We start from the raw sequence: 17,142 nt of genomic DNA on the forward strand, positions 1-17,142 counted from the left end.
AAGTCAGTTGTCCATGTGATGTGAGCCTTTATCTTGAGTTCAAATGGTTGTGTATATGTGTGCATGAATTTAAAATTATTCCTTTGTGAGTTTTTTTTTCCTTTGGGGTCTTTGTCACATATGGAAATTCAAATAATTGTACCTTTGTGGATTTGTTTTTTCTTTAACATTAACAGGACTTGACCCCACCCAATTTAGAGTTCATCATTATCATAAGGATGAGGAGAATGATGCCCTACTTGGTGGCCCAGCACAGCTCACTGATGAGGAGAAATACAGGGACTGTGAAAGATTCAAATGCCCATGCCCCACATGTGGAACAGAAAATATATACGATAGTGTCTTGGATGGTTCGGTTAGTTTCTTTTTGTTTCTTTTCTTCATTTTGTTAACCAACTACTGTAGAGGCCTTTCCTTCCCACTGTATGTATGGAAAGGGAGGAAAATGTTGCTTTTCATGTGTTTAAACAATTTTAGCATCGTATGAATTCTGCCTTTGCGACTTTATTTCTGCTAGAAAACTCTTAGTATATGGTGCTTGCATATTGTTTTTGGCTTCCTGGAGTGGTTATTTGGCCTTGGTTTTTAAATGGAATCTCTTAAAAATTCTAAAGTATCTTAAAGTATTTTTTATTGTAATTCCTTAATTAGTAACTTGTATTTCCCCACTCCCAGCTCCAATTTATTAAGACTTAGAGCAATATTTGCCTTTATCTTAAATCAAGTTAATGGGAACTAAGTGTTTTTGGAAAGTTTTTGTTTATCTTTACACATCCCACTTGCCTCCTTTTTGACTAAGGTACTCTGATTATCTTTTCTGCTGTCTTTGCATGTCAGACATTAAAAAAGTCACAGGGATACATTCCTCTCAAGAAGTACTGCCAAAAAAATGTATCATTGACCTTGGATCAGAACTTGAAACTTAGCCAATTTACTTGATTCAACTGCAGTGTTATACATGTACTAGCCATTGGCAAATGAGTAGGCAGCAGAACTGTGTAAAACCTTGAAACTGAAAGGAAATACATCCTTTATCTAAATTAAAAGTAATTATTTTAAGTTAATTTGGACAAACAGCAGATGTTTTGCATTTTTTTGAATCAAAACAAAGCAGTCTTTGGAAGCAAGTGCAAGGAAGAGGCAGACACAGATCAGCAGTACTTGCTAAATCCTTGAGTTTTGCTTCATTACAGCTGTAAATAAGATAGTTAATTGCATGGAGGCTTGACGACTTGCAGATGGGCTAACTGTGGAAGAGCCGATGTCAAGCTCTAAAATCTCTTCCACCTGGAATTGCTTAGTGTGGCGGGTAGGGTTATGTACCAGATTGGAGCAGGAAACCAAGATGTTTAAGTATCAAGAAGGAAAACAAATGCTCCAGAAACCCCAACAATTTTCCTATATATTCTATTTGCTTTGTTTTGTTTTTGTTTAAAACAAAACAAAACAAGAGGTTTTTTTTCCCCCGCCCACTAATAGTTAATTCTTTCAAATTTCTACTCTTCTTGCCTTCCCTTCCCCCAAATAATTTTCATTTGAGGGGGTAGTGGAGAGGGAGAATTACAGAAATTTTAGATTTTCTAAGGGGACAATAAGTGATTGCTTTCTGGTGTAGTACTTAATTTTTAGGCTTCATCTTAAAATTAAGTTGCCAATATGAAAGGAAACTAATGTCATTAGTACGCTTGCTCTGTCTTCAAGTTTGGAATGAGTAAGTACAATTTTAAAACTCTGATCAATATCTCTGAGAAGAATGTTTATTTCCAATGGTGTGACTTCACTGGTATTTTCAGAGGGAAAATTATTTCATCCCTAAGGTCTGTCATATATTGAATGTAAAAACAGAAGTGATTTCAGGGTTTTCCCTTCGACTTGTACTCCATTTTATGATGGCAAAGAGGCAGGAGGTTCGTGTGACTAAGGGGATCCTCGAGAGGACAGTAGTTGAAAAAATAGGGTTAAAAACTCAATAATAAAACGAATTAAGAATATTGCACACCAGGAGAGCATGTTAGTTTTTAAGCACAAAAAAACCTTTGCTAGCCTTGCAGTAACCCTTTGTGTATTTGTCTGTTCTGACTTCTGTAGGGAACTGATGTGGAGCCCAGCTTGTATCGCTGCAGCAACATTGATTGTAAGGCTTCACCTTTGACCTCTGTGGTACAGCTGAGCAACAAATTGATCATGGACATTAGACGTTGCATTAAAAAATACTATGAAGTAAGTGTCCACAATGAGTTTCTTACATATGGGGCTTACTTAGGTTTGGTTCTTGTTCTAAAATAAAACAGTATGGTTTTGTATTCCTGGTTTTTATGAAACTAAAATTCTTAGAAGACTTTGCAGGAAAGGCATTTTATTTTCTATTGGATATCTCTTTCATTAAATGAGCAGTATTTTAAATACTGAATTTTTGCTTTAAAGAAAAATGAGAATATAATCAGGAAATATTTTAGTTTATTGTTACCTGAGTAAGATTAAATTAAGTGGTCACTCAGATCTTTGACCAGAGGAGAAAAAATCAATATTGCCTGTCTTTGGCAAGTAGAGTCATAACATCATGTGTGGTGATTTTAATAACTGCCCACAGGTTAAGACTTTTTGTGGTAATCTAAACCATTACTTGGTTGTGTTGTCCAAGGAAATGAAAATAAACATTTTTTTAAAGATTAATTTATTTTGAGAGAGAGAATAAAAGAGGGAAGGGCAGAGGGAAACAGAGAATATCAAGCAGGGGAGACACACACACACAAGCCCAGAGCCTGACACAGGGCTCAATATCAAGACCTGAGCCAGTTGGACGCATAACCGATTGCACCACTCAGGCTCCCATAAGCGTTTTTTAACTTTAAATGCAATGCAATTTGTCTGGCATTTTAAAGAGACTGTCTAATTTTTATAAGTATATACTAAAAATGTTAGAAAAGTGAGTGAGCAGTCTGCATTAGAAAGAAGGCTTTTTTTCAAAGCATTTATTTTGGTTTTAACATATAGGGATGAGGGTTTTTTTTTTTTCAAAACTTAAAATTGAAGAAACCACACGCTTCTCATTTGATTTTTCTTAGTGTTTATGTCATTTGTCATCTAAACAAAATTCCTATTACATAAAAGCTCAGTGTAACTTATTTAAAGAAGCTACATTGGCAAAGCATTTCCAAAAGCTCAGATTCTATTGGGTAACACCCATGACTTTGATCGGTGTCATCCTTTAATATCTACTTACGTTAGTTAACATTTACTACAGCATTTTCTTCTTTAAAAATCGGCCTCAGGGATCCCTGGGTGGTTCAGCAGTTTAGGCCTGCCTTTGACCCAGGGCGTGATCCTGGAGTCCCAGGATCAAGTCCCACATTGGACTCCCTGCATGGAGCCTGCTTCTCCCTCTGCCTGTGTCTCTGCCTCTCTCTCTCTCTCTCTCTCTCTCTCTCTCTCTCTCTCTCTCTCTTCTCTCTTCTCTCTTCTCTCATGAATAATAAATAAAATCTTAAAAAAAATTTTTTTTAAAAATCGACCTCATGAAATGAAAATCAATTATTAGGTTATTAGGATGAAGAGTAGAAGCATAGAGTTTATTGTGATTTTGGAGTAGGATAATTTGTATTTGTCAAACACACCCAAGTAGATTTGTCTGAAGGTATTTTAGAAATAATAACTATGACTACATTTTGAGAAATCTGAAGTATTTTAGTGAATAATCCTCTGCTACACTTAATGAACAGTTAGATCAGAATAAAGGTTATCTGTGGGTTCACATTGCACAGTAGATGAAATGTTCAGCACATATAATGTTAGGCCTTTATTTAGCATGAAGAGCCCAAATCAAAACTATTTAGCTCCTCATTTACAGACCTCGTTGAGCAGAACATGATTCTTGACTCTTGGGAAGAATTCTGAGTTTTCTCTCAGTGTTTAGTCTATCAAAATCTTTACCATGGAAATGTTAATACTAGAGGAAACTCATCTTTTCCTTCTATAAGAAAGGACAATCTGTTATGACTAAGTTGAGAATAGGCAGAAAAGGGATCTTCTGTATAGTTAGAAATATGTTCTAACTGAAAGATTGATTTCTAACTGAATTATATGTGGGGGGGTGGTATGAGTATTTTTCAAGCTAAATAACCTACTTTTAGGCAGCTAGACATTTAACCCAAGGTTTCCGTTGTATTTGCTTTAATTGTCTTGTCTACCAGGTATCTCAACAGCAGATAACAGTTTTCCTCTAGTTAAGTGTGCACTGGATTGATTTTTCTATAGGATTTCTTATTAAAGTGCCCAAATACCACTCCTGAAGTTGAAGCTTGATATAACTGTCCTCAAAATTAGGAACTTATTTCTCTGCTTGCTTATCTTAGTCATATATAATTGGATGGGAGCAAAAGAAATCCATTTATTTGTTCTATGGCCCCATAATGAACTAATCTCTAAAATTCTCAAGATGAGAGCTTTTATACAGAATGCTCAAACGCCTCTACATTCTACTTCACTGGTAGACTCTTCTCTTTTCTCCTGTCCCCAGATTTAAAGGAACTTTTGCTGGTAGAGGGACGTGGCATTAGAGTTTTCTTTTGTTATTCTGCATCAAGTGATAGTGATGACCGTAAATTCAGTGTGATATACCATAGCAATGGCAATCCAGCTAGAGATTAATACACCAACTGTCCTGAAGACAAAGATATTGATAATAAGTACTGAGGTAAAATGACTGTTTTCTGAAATGACCCAAAGAATTTATTCTCATTTCACAATTTAGACAGTACTGGGCATAAAAGTTGTCCCTGAACTGAGAGCAAGAGTCAATGTTGTGTTTCATTTTTGTCTTAGTATCACTGCAGGGGAAGTAGAGCCTACCTTAAGAAAGGAAGGCATCTATTTAGGGAAGGACCTTGAGGAAGACAGTGGAGGAGTATGGTACTTGACCAAACACTATAACCTGCCAAGGAACATAGTTCTAGATCACCAAGAAATCGGGGTGTCAAGAACAAAGGGACAGAAGTTTAGCCTAACACAATATGGTTCTGAACCACTTTTCACAAAAATACATCATATATCCTGTTAGTTTCTGTCATGAATAAATAGTGCAGATCGAATAAGTGTGATGTAACAAACATTAAAAATTTTGCATATCTGATAATCTGTATCATATTTTTATATTGGCCCCTTCCATAGGAGACAATTTCTCTCTCTCACCATATAGGAGTGATCGTATCCCTTGAATTCTCACTTCTTAGAACATTTACATTTCTTTTTTTTTTTTTTTTTTTTAATTTTTATTTATTTACGATAGTCACAGAGAGAGAGAGAGAGAGAGAGAGAGGCAGAGACACAGGCAGAGGGAGAAGCAGGCTCCATGCCGGGAGGCCGACGTGGGATTCGATCCCGGGTCTCCAGGATCGCGCCCTGGGCCAAAGGCAGGCGCTAAGCCGCTGCGCCACCCAGGGATCCCGAACATTTACATTTCAGTGTACATAGAAATACAGAAAGCATCGAGCAAGAAAATTTAGTATATTAATTGCTTTAGGAGGAAAATAGTCTAATACTTTATCCCAAGACTTGATGGAAGCATTGAAAGACTTGGAGGTATCACAGAAAGCTCTAATTCAAAGTTCATTTTGTGCCCTGGTCCTTGTTGGTTCCTCTACACAAAGTTGAAATTGAACTGGTATTTTTTGAAAATCATAAAAAGGCCATGTAAAGACTGTATCTCTAAGCTTTGAAGGATGTTTTTTGAAAGACTCAATTTTACAGTGAAAAATTGATATGTGTTTCTTCTCCCCTTAAATTCTGTTCCAGAAGAGCAAATAGACACGCACGCACACACACACAAAAAGAGAGAGAAACACTAGCTAATCTAAATTGGGAAATGAAGAGGGCTTTTTTTAAGCATGAAAATTTCATCATCTTGTCAGCTGGCAGAATGCCTGCTGTGTGGATTCACAAAGGCTAAGAATTACACTTTCATGAAATTTTCCTCACTAACTGCCCTGGTTAATTTGAAAGATAACCCACTGTTCTAATTCATTCCTCAATTGGGCGGTGCAGGTTTTATCTTTGATCTGACAAAGCATTTGTGTTAATCGTTTTGGCCCTCCACTAGACACTCTTGGGATTGTGCTTTTACAATAAATGTGTCTGTGATAGCTCTTTAGTCTATTATACTTACAATAGATCCATAGAACTGGTAATTAATTCTCCACTGCTTTGGAAATGGGAAGAATAGGTGTAGCTCTGTCAAGTGCTGCTGGGAAGTTTGTTTAGCTGGTTCATTTTTGAAGTGTTCCCCTCAGCCGTCCACGAAGCAGCCACCGACGAGAGTCTGAGATTGAGTTGCTGTCTACCCCAAAGACTTGCTGATAAATGGAAAATCAGACCCCTCTTGGTACCTGGGAGGGATTTAGTGGGTCATTTACTTTCCTCTCAAGTACTGTTAGTTATAATAATACAGTGAATCTTCATTTTAATACTTAGCCATTTGGTTCTAAGGCTGGATAGTCAATGGAAATATACTCCTAAATTCTCACTGATGGCTTATGCAGGTTTTAGAGTTCTGCTGTGACAAAATGTATCCCTCACGAGTGTTGGAGTCTTTCAAGCCACTTGTAAAGGAGCATTACTTACCTCCAGCACTTCATGTTGCTGGCCCTCCATCTAGAATACTTAGTGTCATGCATATGATAAGTGTCGATTAGTTTCTTGGACCAGAAAGTGATGGTTGAATCTCTTGGAGATTTGCTATTGATTATACAATTTCAGAATTTTACTAAAATAAGCTTTCTGAGGACAGGGGCTGTGCTTTCTTCTGTGGCTCATCTGTGATCTCTGCCACAGCCTGTTGCTCTCTGTAGTGTGTGTATTTTAATGGTTAGTAACCAAAGGAACCAACAAATGAAGGTTACACTATCATATGTTTTCTTTATTTTTTTATATGTTTTCTTTAAATTCTTTCTTACACTGCTGTCATACTGGCAGAAGGTTTATCAGTAGTATACAGGATTCTTGGGTAGCACAAAATCCCACAGAATTTTAAGGTCATGAAGGCAGTGACGGAGCCTTTTGTTACTCTGCCTTCCATATGTTAAGTCCCCTATTACTGTTGATTTTGTGATATGCTGAGCTCCAACTTTATAGCTCTAATTTGTTTTCTCCCCCAAACATTGTATCAGGCAAAGAGGCACTGACCAGAAATATTTTTATCATGGCTCAAAATCACATTGTGCAGTAAAGTACTCCTTGTCCTGATCCCAGTCTCTCCCTAATGATACAAAGTGGATGCTCGCTGTACTACTTTTCTCATTCCAGCTCTTTCCCTGGTCTTTCTCTTTTATTCCTTAAAATATTAATTGTGGCATAAGCTACATTTAAAAAATCTCTTTTGTACCCACTTTTTTGAGGAATTCAAAAAATGACGTCCAATGCCAGCTGCCTCGTGATGCAGAGACTTTATTAGGCTCACATATACAAGCACCTAGTGGAGAAGAGAACATTTGACCAGTGATGCTGAGCCTCAGCGTGGTGGCTGTGAGTCCGTCTGGAAGATGGCACACATCTGGGAAGTAGAGTGGGATGTTTTGTAGTATGTGAAGAATCCATGTTAAACTTGTTTTTTGTTTTAATCTTGGCAAATAAGTAAAAAGCCTGTTAATTTTGGAATGGGTATGCATTCCTTGAAAACAAAACTAAGAACAACCATCAAAAATAATGTTAAGGCAGAGATTGAATTGGAGGTATCTTTTATTGAAAGTGCAAGGGAAAAAAGAAAGTGCAAGAGAGGCTTGGTGAAATATTGTTTAAAATATTTGCTCCACCAAAATACACAGACAACAGAATCCATGGTGTCCAGCTGTGCTTGATGGAGGAGCATTTCTTGAGGAATACACAGAACCTGATTAATTAATAAATCTGAGAAATGAGAGAGGAAACAGCTCCCTTCCTGCCCCCACCATTCTCACCCACCCTCCCCCATGTAAATCACCAACAGAGCTACTCTCATTACTATTGCCTTTCCCTTTTTACGTGTGCAGTATGTCATGACAGGGCTGTATTGTGCAGGTGGATCTGAGGGTTGTAGAGCCATGCAGTGATGTTCAGTAACTCTCTCCTGGTCTGCTGCAAAGATCTGGTGTTCAATAACCCTCAAAATTTCTCATTTCTTACCTGTGGTGATACGGGCTGATAGTTTTTTAGGTTAGAGCTTGCAATACGCAGTAGTGTCACAGGTACATTAGTTTGAATAGTTTAAACTCTCGGCACTATTGGAATTATTGTTTATTTCCTTGCCTCTGCATTTATATTTAGAACATTTAAAAAGATTAAATTGGGTTTCTTTTTTGTAAAGACTCTTAACAGCATAATTATAAGTGGTACAGAAGGCATGCAAAGAAGCAGATCTCCACCCCATTCATTCAGCATCACAGGCAGCACAATCCACGCTGCCCAGCAGTGCTCGAAGAAGGATCATTTCTGTAGGAATCCAGAGAACTCATCCTAAATCTCATTACAACGAAACAAAAAGAACATAATGAGAATTTTTCCTTTTGCTCCACACCATTTGACAAGGAAGCCAAGCATAAATTTACATCATGGACATCCATTGCATTTTTTAAATGTGGTATTCTAATATCTAGGCCCATTGGTGGCTTTTATTGGTGTGCTTTTATTAGTGAATGGCTCATTTTTCTCAGGTATGAATATGAAGCATGCTGATTTTGAGTCAGGTAAACATTGCGCTACTATGCATGGTGTGTTCTCACAGAAAAATTAAAGAAATGGGATTTGGTGATGATTGGAGTAGAATGTCATTGTAAGTAAATTTATTATTGTACAAATCTGAGTGAATAACTGGTCAAATATAGTCCCCTAAAACATGCCAAAAGCAGCTTATCATGGTATGAATATTATCTATTATGAAGGAGTTCTAATAAGTAAATTGGATCAGATATAGCCTTATATGCCACCTGACTTTAATTTTTCATAGAATAGCCCTTAACTTGTACTCCATAGTTCTCACAGTACCTCTTTATCTTTGATTTCATTTCATCTTAACCTTATGGTGTGGACCCTGTTTGGGAAGGCTCAGAACCAGAGCATCATCTAGAGGAACTAACAAGGGACCCACACTAAATTCTGAGATGTTCTGACTGCTGGGAACAATGTTGTCTATTAAGGACTGACCCTGAAGCTGCCTGCACAATATGAGCTCGGGCCACAGCCTCTCCCATGCCCATGTCCTTCCCTGCCTTTGCATATTTTCCCTCCTGAGTTCTTTGGCAGAAGTAGAGGCATTTATAGCCATGGCCCTTTCCTGTCCTTTCCTTAGGTTCTGAAGGCTTATTAGCATGTGGTTCTGTCGGTTTTCACACTATCCCCTGCTAGCCTAACAATAGGCTGTGAGGTTTGTACTTCAGACAGCTAAGTCAGAGTTCCTTTGTACTCACTTGACTATTCTGTAACTTAGGCTAGTTACTGGACTTCCCCAGGCCACAGTTAGCTTATGAAGTGATGATAGTCATGCTACCTGCTGATAAGGTCATAGTGAGGACTGTCTGTGATAATGCATTTAAAGTGCTTAGAAAGGGACGCCTGGGTGGCTTAGCAGTTGAGCATCTGCCTTTGGCTCAGGGTGTGATCCCAGGGTCCGGGGATTGAGTCCCTCATCGGGCTCCCTGCAGGGAATCTGCCTCTCCCTCTGCCTATGGCTCTGCCTCTCTTTGTATTTCTCATGAATAAATAAATAAAATCTTTTTTAAAAAAATGCTTAGAAAGCTCCTGAAGTAAGCACTATTAACACTTGTTACTCCACTCTGAGATATGGTGGATGAACAAGGCTCCACTGGGTTCCAGTGTGTGGTCAGAACTCCCAGAGAGTGAGATCTGGGCTGGGGCCTCCCTGCCCATCCTTCTGAGGTGTCCATCTAGAAGCTTTCATCATCTCCCTGCTCTCCCTCTCCCATCCGGTGAGAACGATTCTGCACCATGATGCTTCTTGGCCCTCCCTATGGTTTACCTGTGTGGGAATTCCTTTTTCAATGTTGGTGAATTGGGTCCTGAAGTCAGCCTTAAGAAAGGACATGAAGAAGGGCAGTTTGAGGAAGTGACTAAAAGCAAGGAAAGGATGCTGGGCCTTGACATCTTTGAGGCCCAACACCCAGTATTGTGCCTAACCTGATAGATGCTCAGCAAAACACTATTGAATGGATTAACAATATTCAGTGAGATTGATGCTATCAGGTGACTCTCTCAGGTCACAAATAGCATCAGGCCTGTGACTATATTTGGGAACCCTAATCCAGAATTCTGCCCATCGTATATGGTAAGCCATCCATTCATGAGTAACAGCTTGCTCACCATCTTCACTGCAGTCACCCTTTCAGTAGGAGGCCACACAGGCCCCAGACATTAGCATGGCCAGGTAGGCCAGGCTGCAAGGCTGACTGGAGCAGAAGTCCAGAAAGCTGATTATAGCCCCCCAGCAAAGGGCTAGCCCAGCAGCTGAAGGGAAGCCTGGGATTTCAGCAACTTCTGATACAGTTCGCCTCCTCTGAAGGGAAAATTGGAGGTTTTTTGAAATGCTGAGGAAATGCTATAGGAGTTGTCAAATACCTGAAAGCAAGCAGGGAAAAACAGCAAACTGCTTGTGCCAAAAGAGTAGAATTCCTTTCTTCAGTTTGATTTCTCTAACCTTGTGTATTTAGGGAAAACTCAACTTGAGGTCTAACTCCAGTCATCTCGAGCTACTGTCTTGTAGTAGAGTAAGAAATTGAACCAGAACAGATTTCATTTAACCTTTCAAAAGTGAGATTTTCACACTGTTGACCTTTTGGACCTCCAGGAGCAAAACAACTCCCTGTTCTCTGCTGCACATGTAAACGAGAGAGGGAGGAGAGCACCTCAGACCATGGCTGTCTCTCATGTTTGGTCCACCTAGAAAGTGTACATTATGGTTCTCATGTGCAAATGGGCCCTTTGCGGATAAAGATACAAATTTCCAGATCAGGCAGTCTGGCTTAGTCTTGTGTTAAAAGTGATAACCATATAACTATTCAGGAGGGAGTTAATTTATCTTCCTTTCAGAAATATCATAGAAAATTCTCAAAGCCTGGATTCTGAAAAATACTATTAATAAAGATTTGAACACTGGTATTTTCTAATTGATTGGTGTTGGTTTGTTTTGTCCTGTTCAAAATTCATCTGACTCTTGACATTTCCTTCTTTTTAAATTTTCTTTTACTCTCCTGCAAGCATATTGTAACTCTTAGGGTGGGTGGTTTTGTGGAGTACATTATTCTCCTTGTTTGCTGAAAGGTCCCTGGCCCTATTCACACTGCATAGGTACTCAGGCTCCTTGGCTGTTTGAGAAACTCTTCATGCTTCAAGAAACCTAGATGATTTGCTAGCTCAGCTCTCAGGAACTCTTGGCCAGAGTAGTAGGCCATCAGTCTCCATCCACCAGAAAAGAATGTCCAAGAATCATGCCAGGAAAATAACCAAAAGTGCCCAGGATTTCTCTCCATATGTATACTAAGGATTTAGAAACCATGTGGATGAACTCACAGCTAGTCCTTGGAGTATAACTTCTCTCATCTACAGCTTTTACATCTAGTGATGTTCAAGAGTCACTCCCTTTTAGGCATTGATCAGGAAAGAAAGACCAAAGGAGAACCTAGATTCAAGAAAGGCCTGCTTAAAATTTCATGGCACATTGGATTCTCATACTGATGAGTGTATGTGGTGATGAAGCACAATCGTTTTCAAACCTTTTGGTATGTAGAACCCTCTACACTCTTAAATTTATGAGGATGCCAAAGAATTTTCATTTATGTGGGTTTTGTATATTCATATTTACTAGATTTTAAATTAAAACTGACACATTTACCAAGTATTATCTCATCTATAAATAACAGTGAACCTACTGTATAACAACATTTATGAAAAATAACTATATTATAAAGCAAAATAATTTACTAAAAACAGTAGCATTGTTTTACATTTTGCAAAGCTCTTCAATGTGTGGCCTAGAAGTCAGCTGGATTCTGGTATCTGCTTTTGCATCCAGTCTATTACAATGTTACTTTGTTGGAAGCCTATGAAGAAAATTTGGCTTAACACAGGTATGTAGTTGGAAACGGTAGAGGTATTTTAACAGCCTTTTCCATAAATAGTGGGTATTCTTTTTTGTCCCTACACCAAACTTGTAATGTGGTAGTTTCTTAAGGGTTGTTTTCAGTGTGGAATCTGAAACCATACCAATAAACTTCTTGAGCCCTAGTACTTAAAAACCTGTGATCTTGAATGGTATATGGTATAAAGCACTATCATTTCTTTTTTCTAAGTATTCAACAGTGAACATATATTTTTTGGATGAGTAGTGTTCATTTTGAAAATTTATTTTTGAATTTACATACAATAGAATTCACTCTTCGGGGTGTGTGTGTGTGTGTGTGTGTGTGTGTGTGTGTGTGTGTGTATTTCCGAGTGTTGACAAATGCAGAGTCGTGGAACTGCTTCCACTATCGAGATATAGAACACTTCCATCACCCATACCCCTTCCTATACTTCCCTTATGCTACTTCTTTGAGTTACACTTTTAAAATTGGTTCATTTGGATGGTTGACCTCATCTGTCTTGTTTTGATTGGTAACGCTTTTGGTTGCAAAGTATCATATTTTCTGGCCTTATCTTCCATCTGAGAATGTGTTGCCACCATAGTGAATGTGCTGCCATGCTCAGAGATGTGCAAAATGAAATTTTGTAACCTGTGTTTCTTTGCTTAGCTAGGAGTGGGTAGGTACTTGATCTGTAAATATAAAATGAAATTCTAAGGGCAACTCCCACAAAGATCATTGGAGAAAAATTCTGACATTTCTCTTGGAACTTTGTCACAAGACAAAATTTAGCAATGAGGATTTGAGAAAGAAAACAAAGTGATATCTTTAATCCATTACTTTCTTATATTGGATCATGAAGAGAACATGAGCAGCAGTTCCAGCATGCAAGTAATTATGCTCACTGTTCCAGCTTTCTAGAAACCAGAGTTAGGTGTTGAGTGACTTAAAACGATCATTTAACTTTTCTGTATTCAAATATGCATCCATTTTATTTTTTTATTATTTTTTTTATGATAGTCACAGAGAGAGAGAGAGAGAGGCAGAGACACAGGCAGAGGGAGAAGCAGGCTCCATGCACCGGGATCCCGACGTGGGACTCGATCCCGGGTCTCCAGGATCGCGCCCTGGGCCAAAGGCAGGCGCTAAACCGCTGCGCCACCCTGGGATCCCTATGCATCCATTTTAATGTACCTATGTCTATAGCAGACTTTGTCATTTTACAAATACTAGCATATTGTGTAGATTGATGTAACCATCACCACAATCAGGATACAGAATAATTCCATTGCTCTCCAAAACTGTCTCTTGCTATCCTGTTCTAGTCACCTTTCTTCCCACCCCTAACTCTGGTAGCTACATAACTGTTGTCATTGCTATAGCTCTGTCTTTTCAAGATCTTAGAGTTACGAATCCTCTGATACACAGCCTTCAAGACTCATCTTCCACTTGGCTTGTTCCTTTTATTGCTGAAGATTAGGCCATTGTGTGTATCAGTTTGTTTAATCCACTTATCCATTGAAAGGTGTTTCTAGTTTTTGGCAATTAGGAGTGCAGCTGCTATAAACATTTGTGTATAGGGTTTGTGTGAGTGTGTGTTTCATTCTTTTTTTGTTTTTTTTTATTTTTTTAATAATAAATTTGTTTTTTATTGGTGTTCAATTTGCCAACATACAGAATAACACCCAGTGCTCATCCCGTCAAGTGCCCCCCTCAGTGCCCGTCACCCATTCATCCCCACCCCCTGCCCTCCTCCCCTTCCACCACCCCTAGTACGTTTCCCAGAGTTAGGAGTCTTCATGTTCTGTCTCCCTTTCTGATATTTCCTAGCCATTCCTTCTCCCTTCCCTTCTATTCCCTTTCACTATTATTTATATTCCCCAAATGAATGAGACCATATAATGTTTGTCCTTCTCCGATTGACTTATTTCACTCAGCATAATACCCTCCAGTTCCATCCACGTTGAAGCCAATGGTGGGTATTTGTCATTTCTAATGGCTGAGTAATATTCCATCGTATACATAGACCACATCTTCCTTATCCATTCATCTTTCGATGGACACCGAGGCTCCTTCCACAGTTTGGCTATTGTGGACATGGCTGCTAGAAACATCGGGGTGCAGGTGTCCCGGCGTTTCATTGCATCTGAATCTTTGGGGTAAATCCCCAGCAGCGCAATTGCTGGGTCGTAGGGCAGGTCTATTTTTAACTCTTTGAGGAACCTCCACACAGTTTTCCAGAGTGGCTGCTCCAGTTCACATTCCCACCAACAGTGTAAGAGGGTTCCCTTTTCTCCGCATCCTCTCCAACATTTGTGGTTTCCTGCCTTGTTGATTTTCCCCATTCTCACTGGTGTGAGGTGGGATCTCATTGTGGTTTTGATTTGTATTTCCCTGATGGCAAGTGATGAGCATTTTCTCATGTGCGTGTTGGCCATGTCTATGTCTTCCTCGGTGAGATTTCTGTTCATGTCTTTTGCCCATTTCATGATTGGATTGTTTGTTTCTTTGGTGTTGAGTTTAATAAGTTCTTTATAGATCTTGGAAACTAGCCCTTTATCTGATACGTCATTTGCAAATCTTCTCCCATTCTGTAGGTTGTCTTTTAGTTTTGTGGACTGTATCCTTTGCTGTGCAAACGCTTCTTATCTTGATGAAGTCCCAATAGTTCATTTTTGCTTTTGTTTCTTTTGCTTTCGTGGATGTATCTTGCAAGAAGTTACTGTGGCCAAGTTCAAAAAGGGTGTTGCCTGTGTTCTCCTCTAGGATTTTGATGGAATCTTGTCTCACATTTAGATCTTTCATCCATTTTGAGTTTATCTTTGTGTATGGTGCAAGAGAGTGATCTAGTTTCATTCTTCTGCATGTGGATGACCAATTTTCCCAGCACCATTTATTGAAGAGACTGTCTTTCTTCCAGTGGATAGTCTTTCCTCCTTTATCGAATATTAGTTGACCATAAAGTTCAGGGTCCACTTCTGGGTTCTCTCTTCTGTTCCATTGATCTATGTGTCTGTTTTTGTGCCAGTACCACACTGTCTTGATGACCACAGCTTTGTAGTACAACCTGAAATCTGGCATTGTGATGCCCCCAGATATGGTTTTCTTTTTTAAAATTCCCCTGGCTATTCGGGGTCTTTTCTGATTCCACACAAATCTTAAAATAATTTGTTCTAACTCTCTGAAAAAAGTCCATGGTATTTTGATAGGGATTGCATTGAACGTGTAAATTGCCCTGGGTAGCATTGACATTTTCACAATATTAATTCTGCCAATCCATGAGCATGGAATATTTTTCCATCTCTTTGTGTCTTCCTCAATTTCTTTCAGAAGTGTTCTATAGTTTTTAGGGTATAGATCCTTTACCTCTTTGGTTAGGTTTATTCCTAGGTATCTTATGCTTTTGGGTGCAATTGTAAATGGGATTGACTCCTTAATTTCTCTTTCTTCAGTCTCAGTGTATAGAAATGCCACTGACTTCTGGGCATTGATTTTGTATCCTGCCACGCTACCAAATTGCTGTATGAGTTCTAGCAATCTTGGGGTGGAGTCTTTTGGGTTTTCTATGTAGAGTATCATTTCATCGGCGAAGAGGGAGAGTTTGACTTCTTCTTTGCCAAGTTGAATGCCTTTAATGTCTTTTTGTTGTCTGCTGAAGCTAGGACTTCTAGTGCTATGTTGAATAGCATTGGTGAGAGTGGACATCCCTGTCTTGTTCCTGATCTTAGGGGAAAGGTTCCTAGTGTGTGTTTCATTCTTCTAGCATAAATACCTAGGAGCAGACTTGCTGGCTAGTATGTTAAATGTATATTTACTCTTTAAAGACACCATCAAACTATTTTTCAGAGTGGCACCATTTTTCATTCCCACAAACAGTATATGAGAGTTCTACTTTCTGCATATCCTCACTAGCTCTTGGTATTGTTGGGATTTTTTATTTTAGCCATTCTAATAGGTGTGGGTGGTATCTCATGATTTTAATTTGTGTTTCCCTGATGGTTAGTGGTTTTACATTCATCCATACATCTTTCATCCCATTTGTGTGTTTATTTTTTAAAAGATTTTATTTATTTGACAGAAAGAGAGAGCTTAAGCGGTAGGGAGCAGCAGAGGGAAAGGGAGAAGGAAACTCCCCGCCAAGCGGGGAGCCAGTTCCTGGGCTTGATCCCAGGACCCTGGGACCTGGGATTATGATCCAAGCCAAAAGCAGACGCCCAACCAGCAGCCCCCATTCATGTGTTTATTTGCCATTCTTTAATCCTCTTAAGTGAAGTGTCCAGGTTTTTCCCAATTTTTTATTTGGATTGTTTATTTCCTAACTGTTAAATTTTGAGTTTTTTATATATTCTAGATAGAGGTCTTTGTTGGATATGTAATTTGCAAATACTTCTCCCAGTCTCTAGCTTGTCTTCATTCTTTTAATTGTGCACAGAACAAAACTTTTAAATTTTGATGAAGTCCAGTATATCATTTTCCTCTTTTATGGATCATGCTTTTTGGTCTTATGTCTCTGAACTCATTTTACATCTAGATCTGTGATCTATTTTGAGTTAATTTCTTTATAAGATGACGCTTAGGACAAGGTTTTTGTTTTGTTTTCTTTGGACTATGTAAGTCCACTTGTTCCAGCACTGCTTACTGAAAAGACTGTTGTTTCTCCACATTTAATTGCTTTTGTATTCTTTGTTTATTCCTTTGCTAATACCAGTCTTGATTACTATAGTTTCATAGAAAGTCTTATGTAGTGCAATTCCTCCATTTTATTTTTTTCAAAAATGTTTTAGCTCTTCTAGTACTTTGGCTTTCCATAAAATTTGAGTTGTTTTGCCCTGATCAACAAAAGTTCCTGCTGGGATTTTTACTAGAAATGTTAAGTCTGTTTATTACTTTGGGGAGAATTGGCATCTTTATTATGTTGAGTCTTCCAATCCATGAACATGGTATGTATCTACATTATATGAATCTTAACTTTTTTTCTTTTCTTAGCATTTTGTAGTTTTTAGGATACAAATCCTATATATGCTTTGTTGGATTTATACCAAAG

General features: G+C 38.6%; 1 protein-coding gene across 1 annotated transcript in view; it reads left to right on the top strand.

The window, feature by feature from the left end:
* Nucleotides 1-17,142, top strand: part of POLA1 (DNA polymerase alpha 1, catalytic subunit) — a 314,044-nt gene that overhangs the window by 146,282 nt on the left and 150,620 nt on the right. The window contains exons 36-37 of the mRNA XM_055337985.1: nucleotides 177-355; nucleotides 2,089-2,220. Coding sequence (XP_055193960.1) covers nucleotides 177-355; nucleotides 2,089-2,220 — 311 coding nt within the window. The remainder of the gene's footprint in view (nucleotides 1-176; nucleotides 356-2,088; nucleotides 2,221-17,142) is intronic.

This window comes from Nyctereutes procyonoides, unplaced genomic scaffold (assembly GCF_905146905.1).
Source record: "Nyctereutes procyonoides isolate TBG_1078 unplaced genomic scaffold, NYPRO_anot_genome, whole genome shotgun sequence".
In the NCBI taxonomy this organism is placed as follows: domain Eukaryota; kingdom Metazoa; phylum Chordata; class Mammalia; order Carnivora; family Canidae; genus Nyctereutes; species Nyctereutes procyonoides.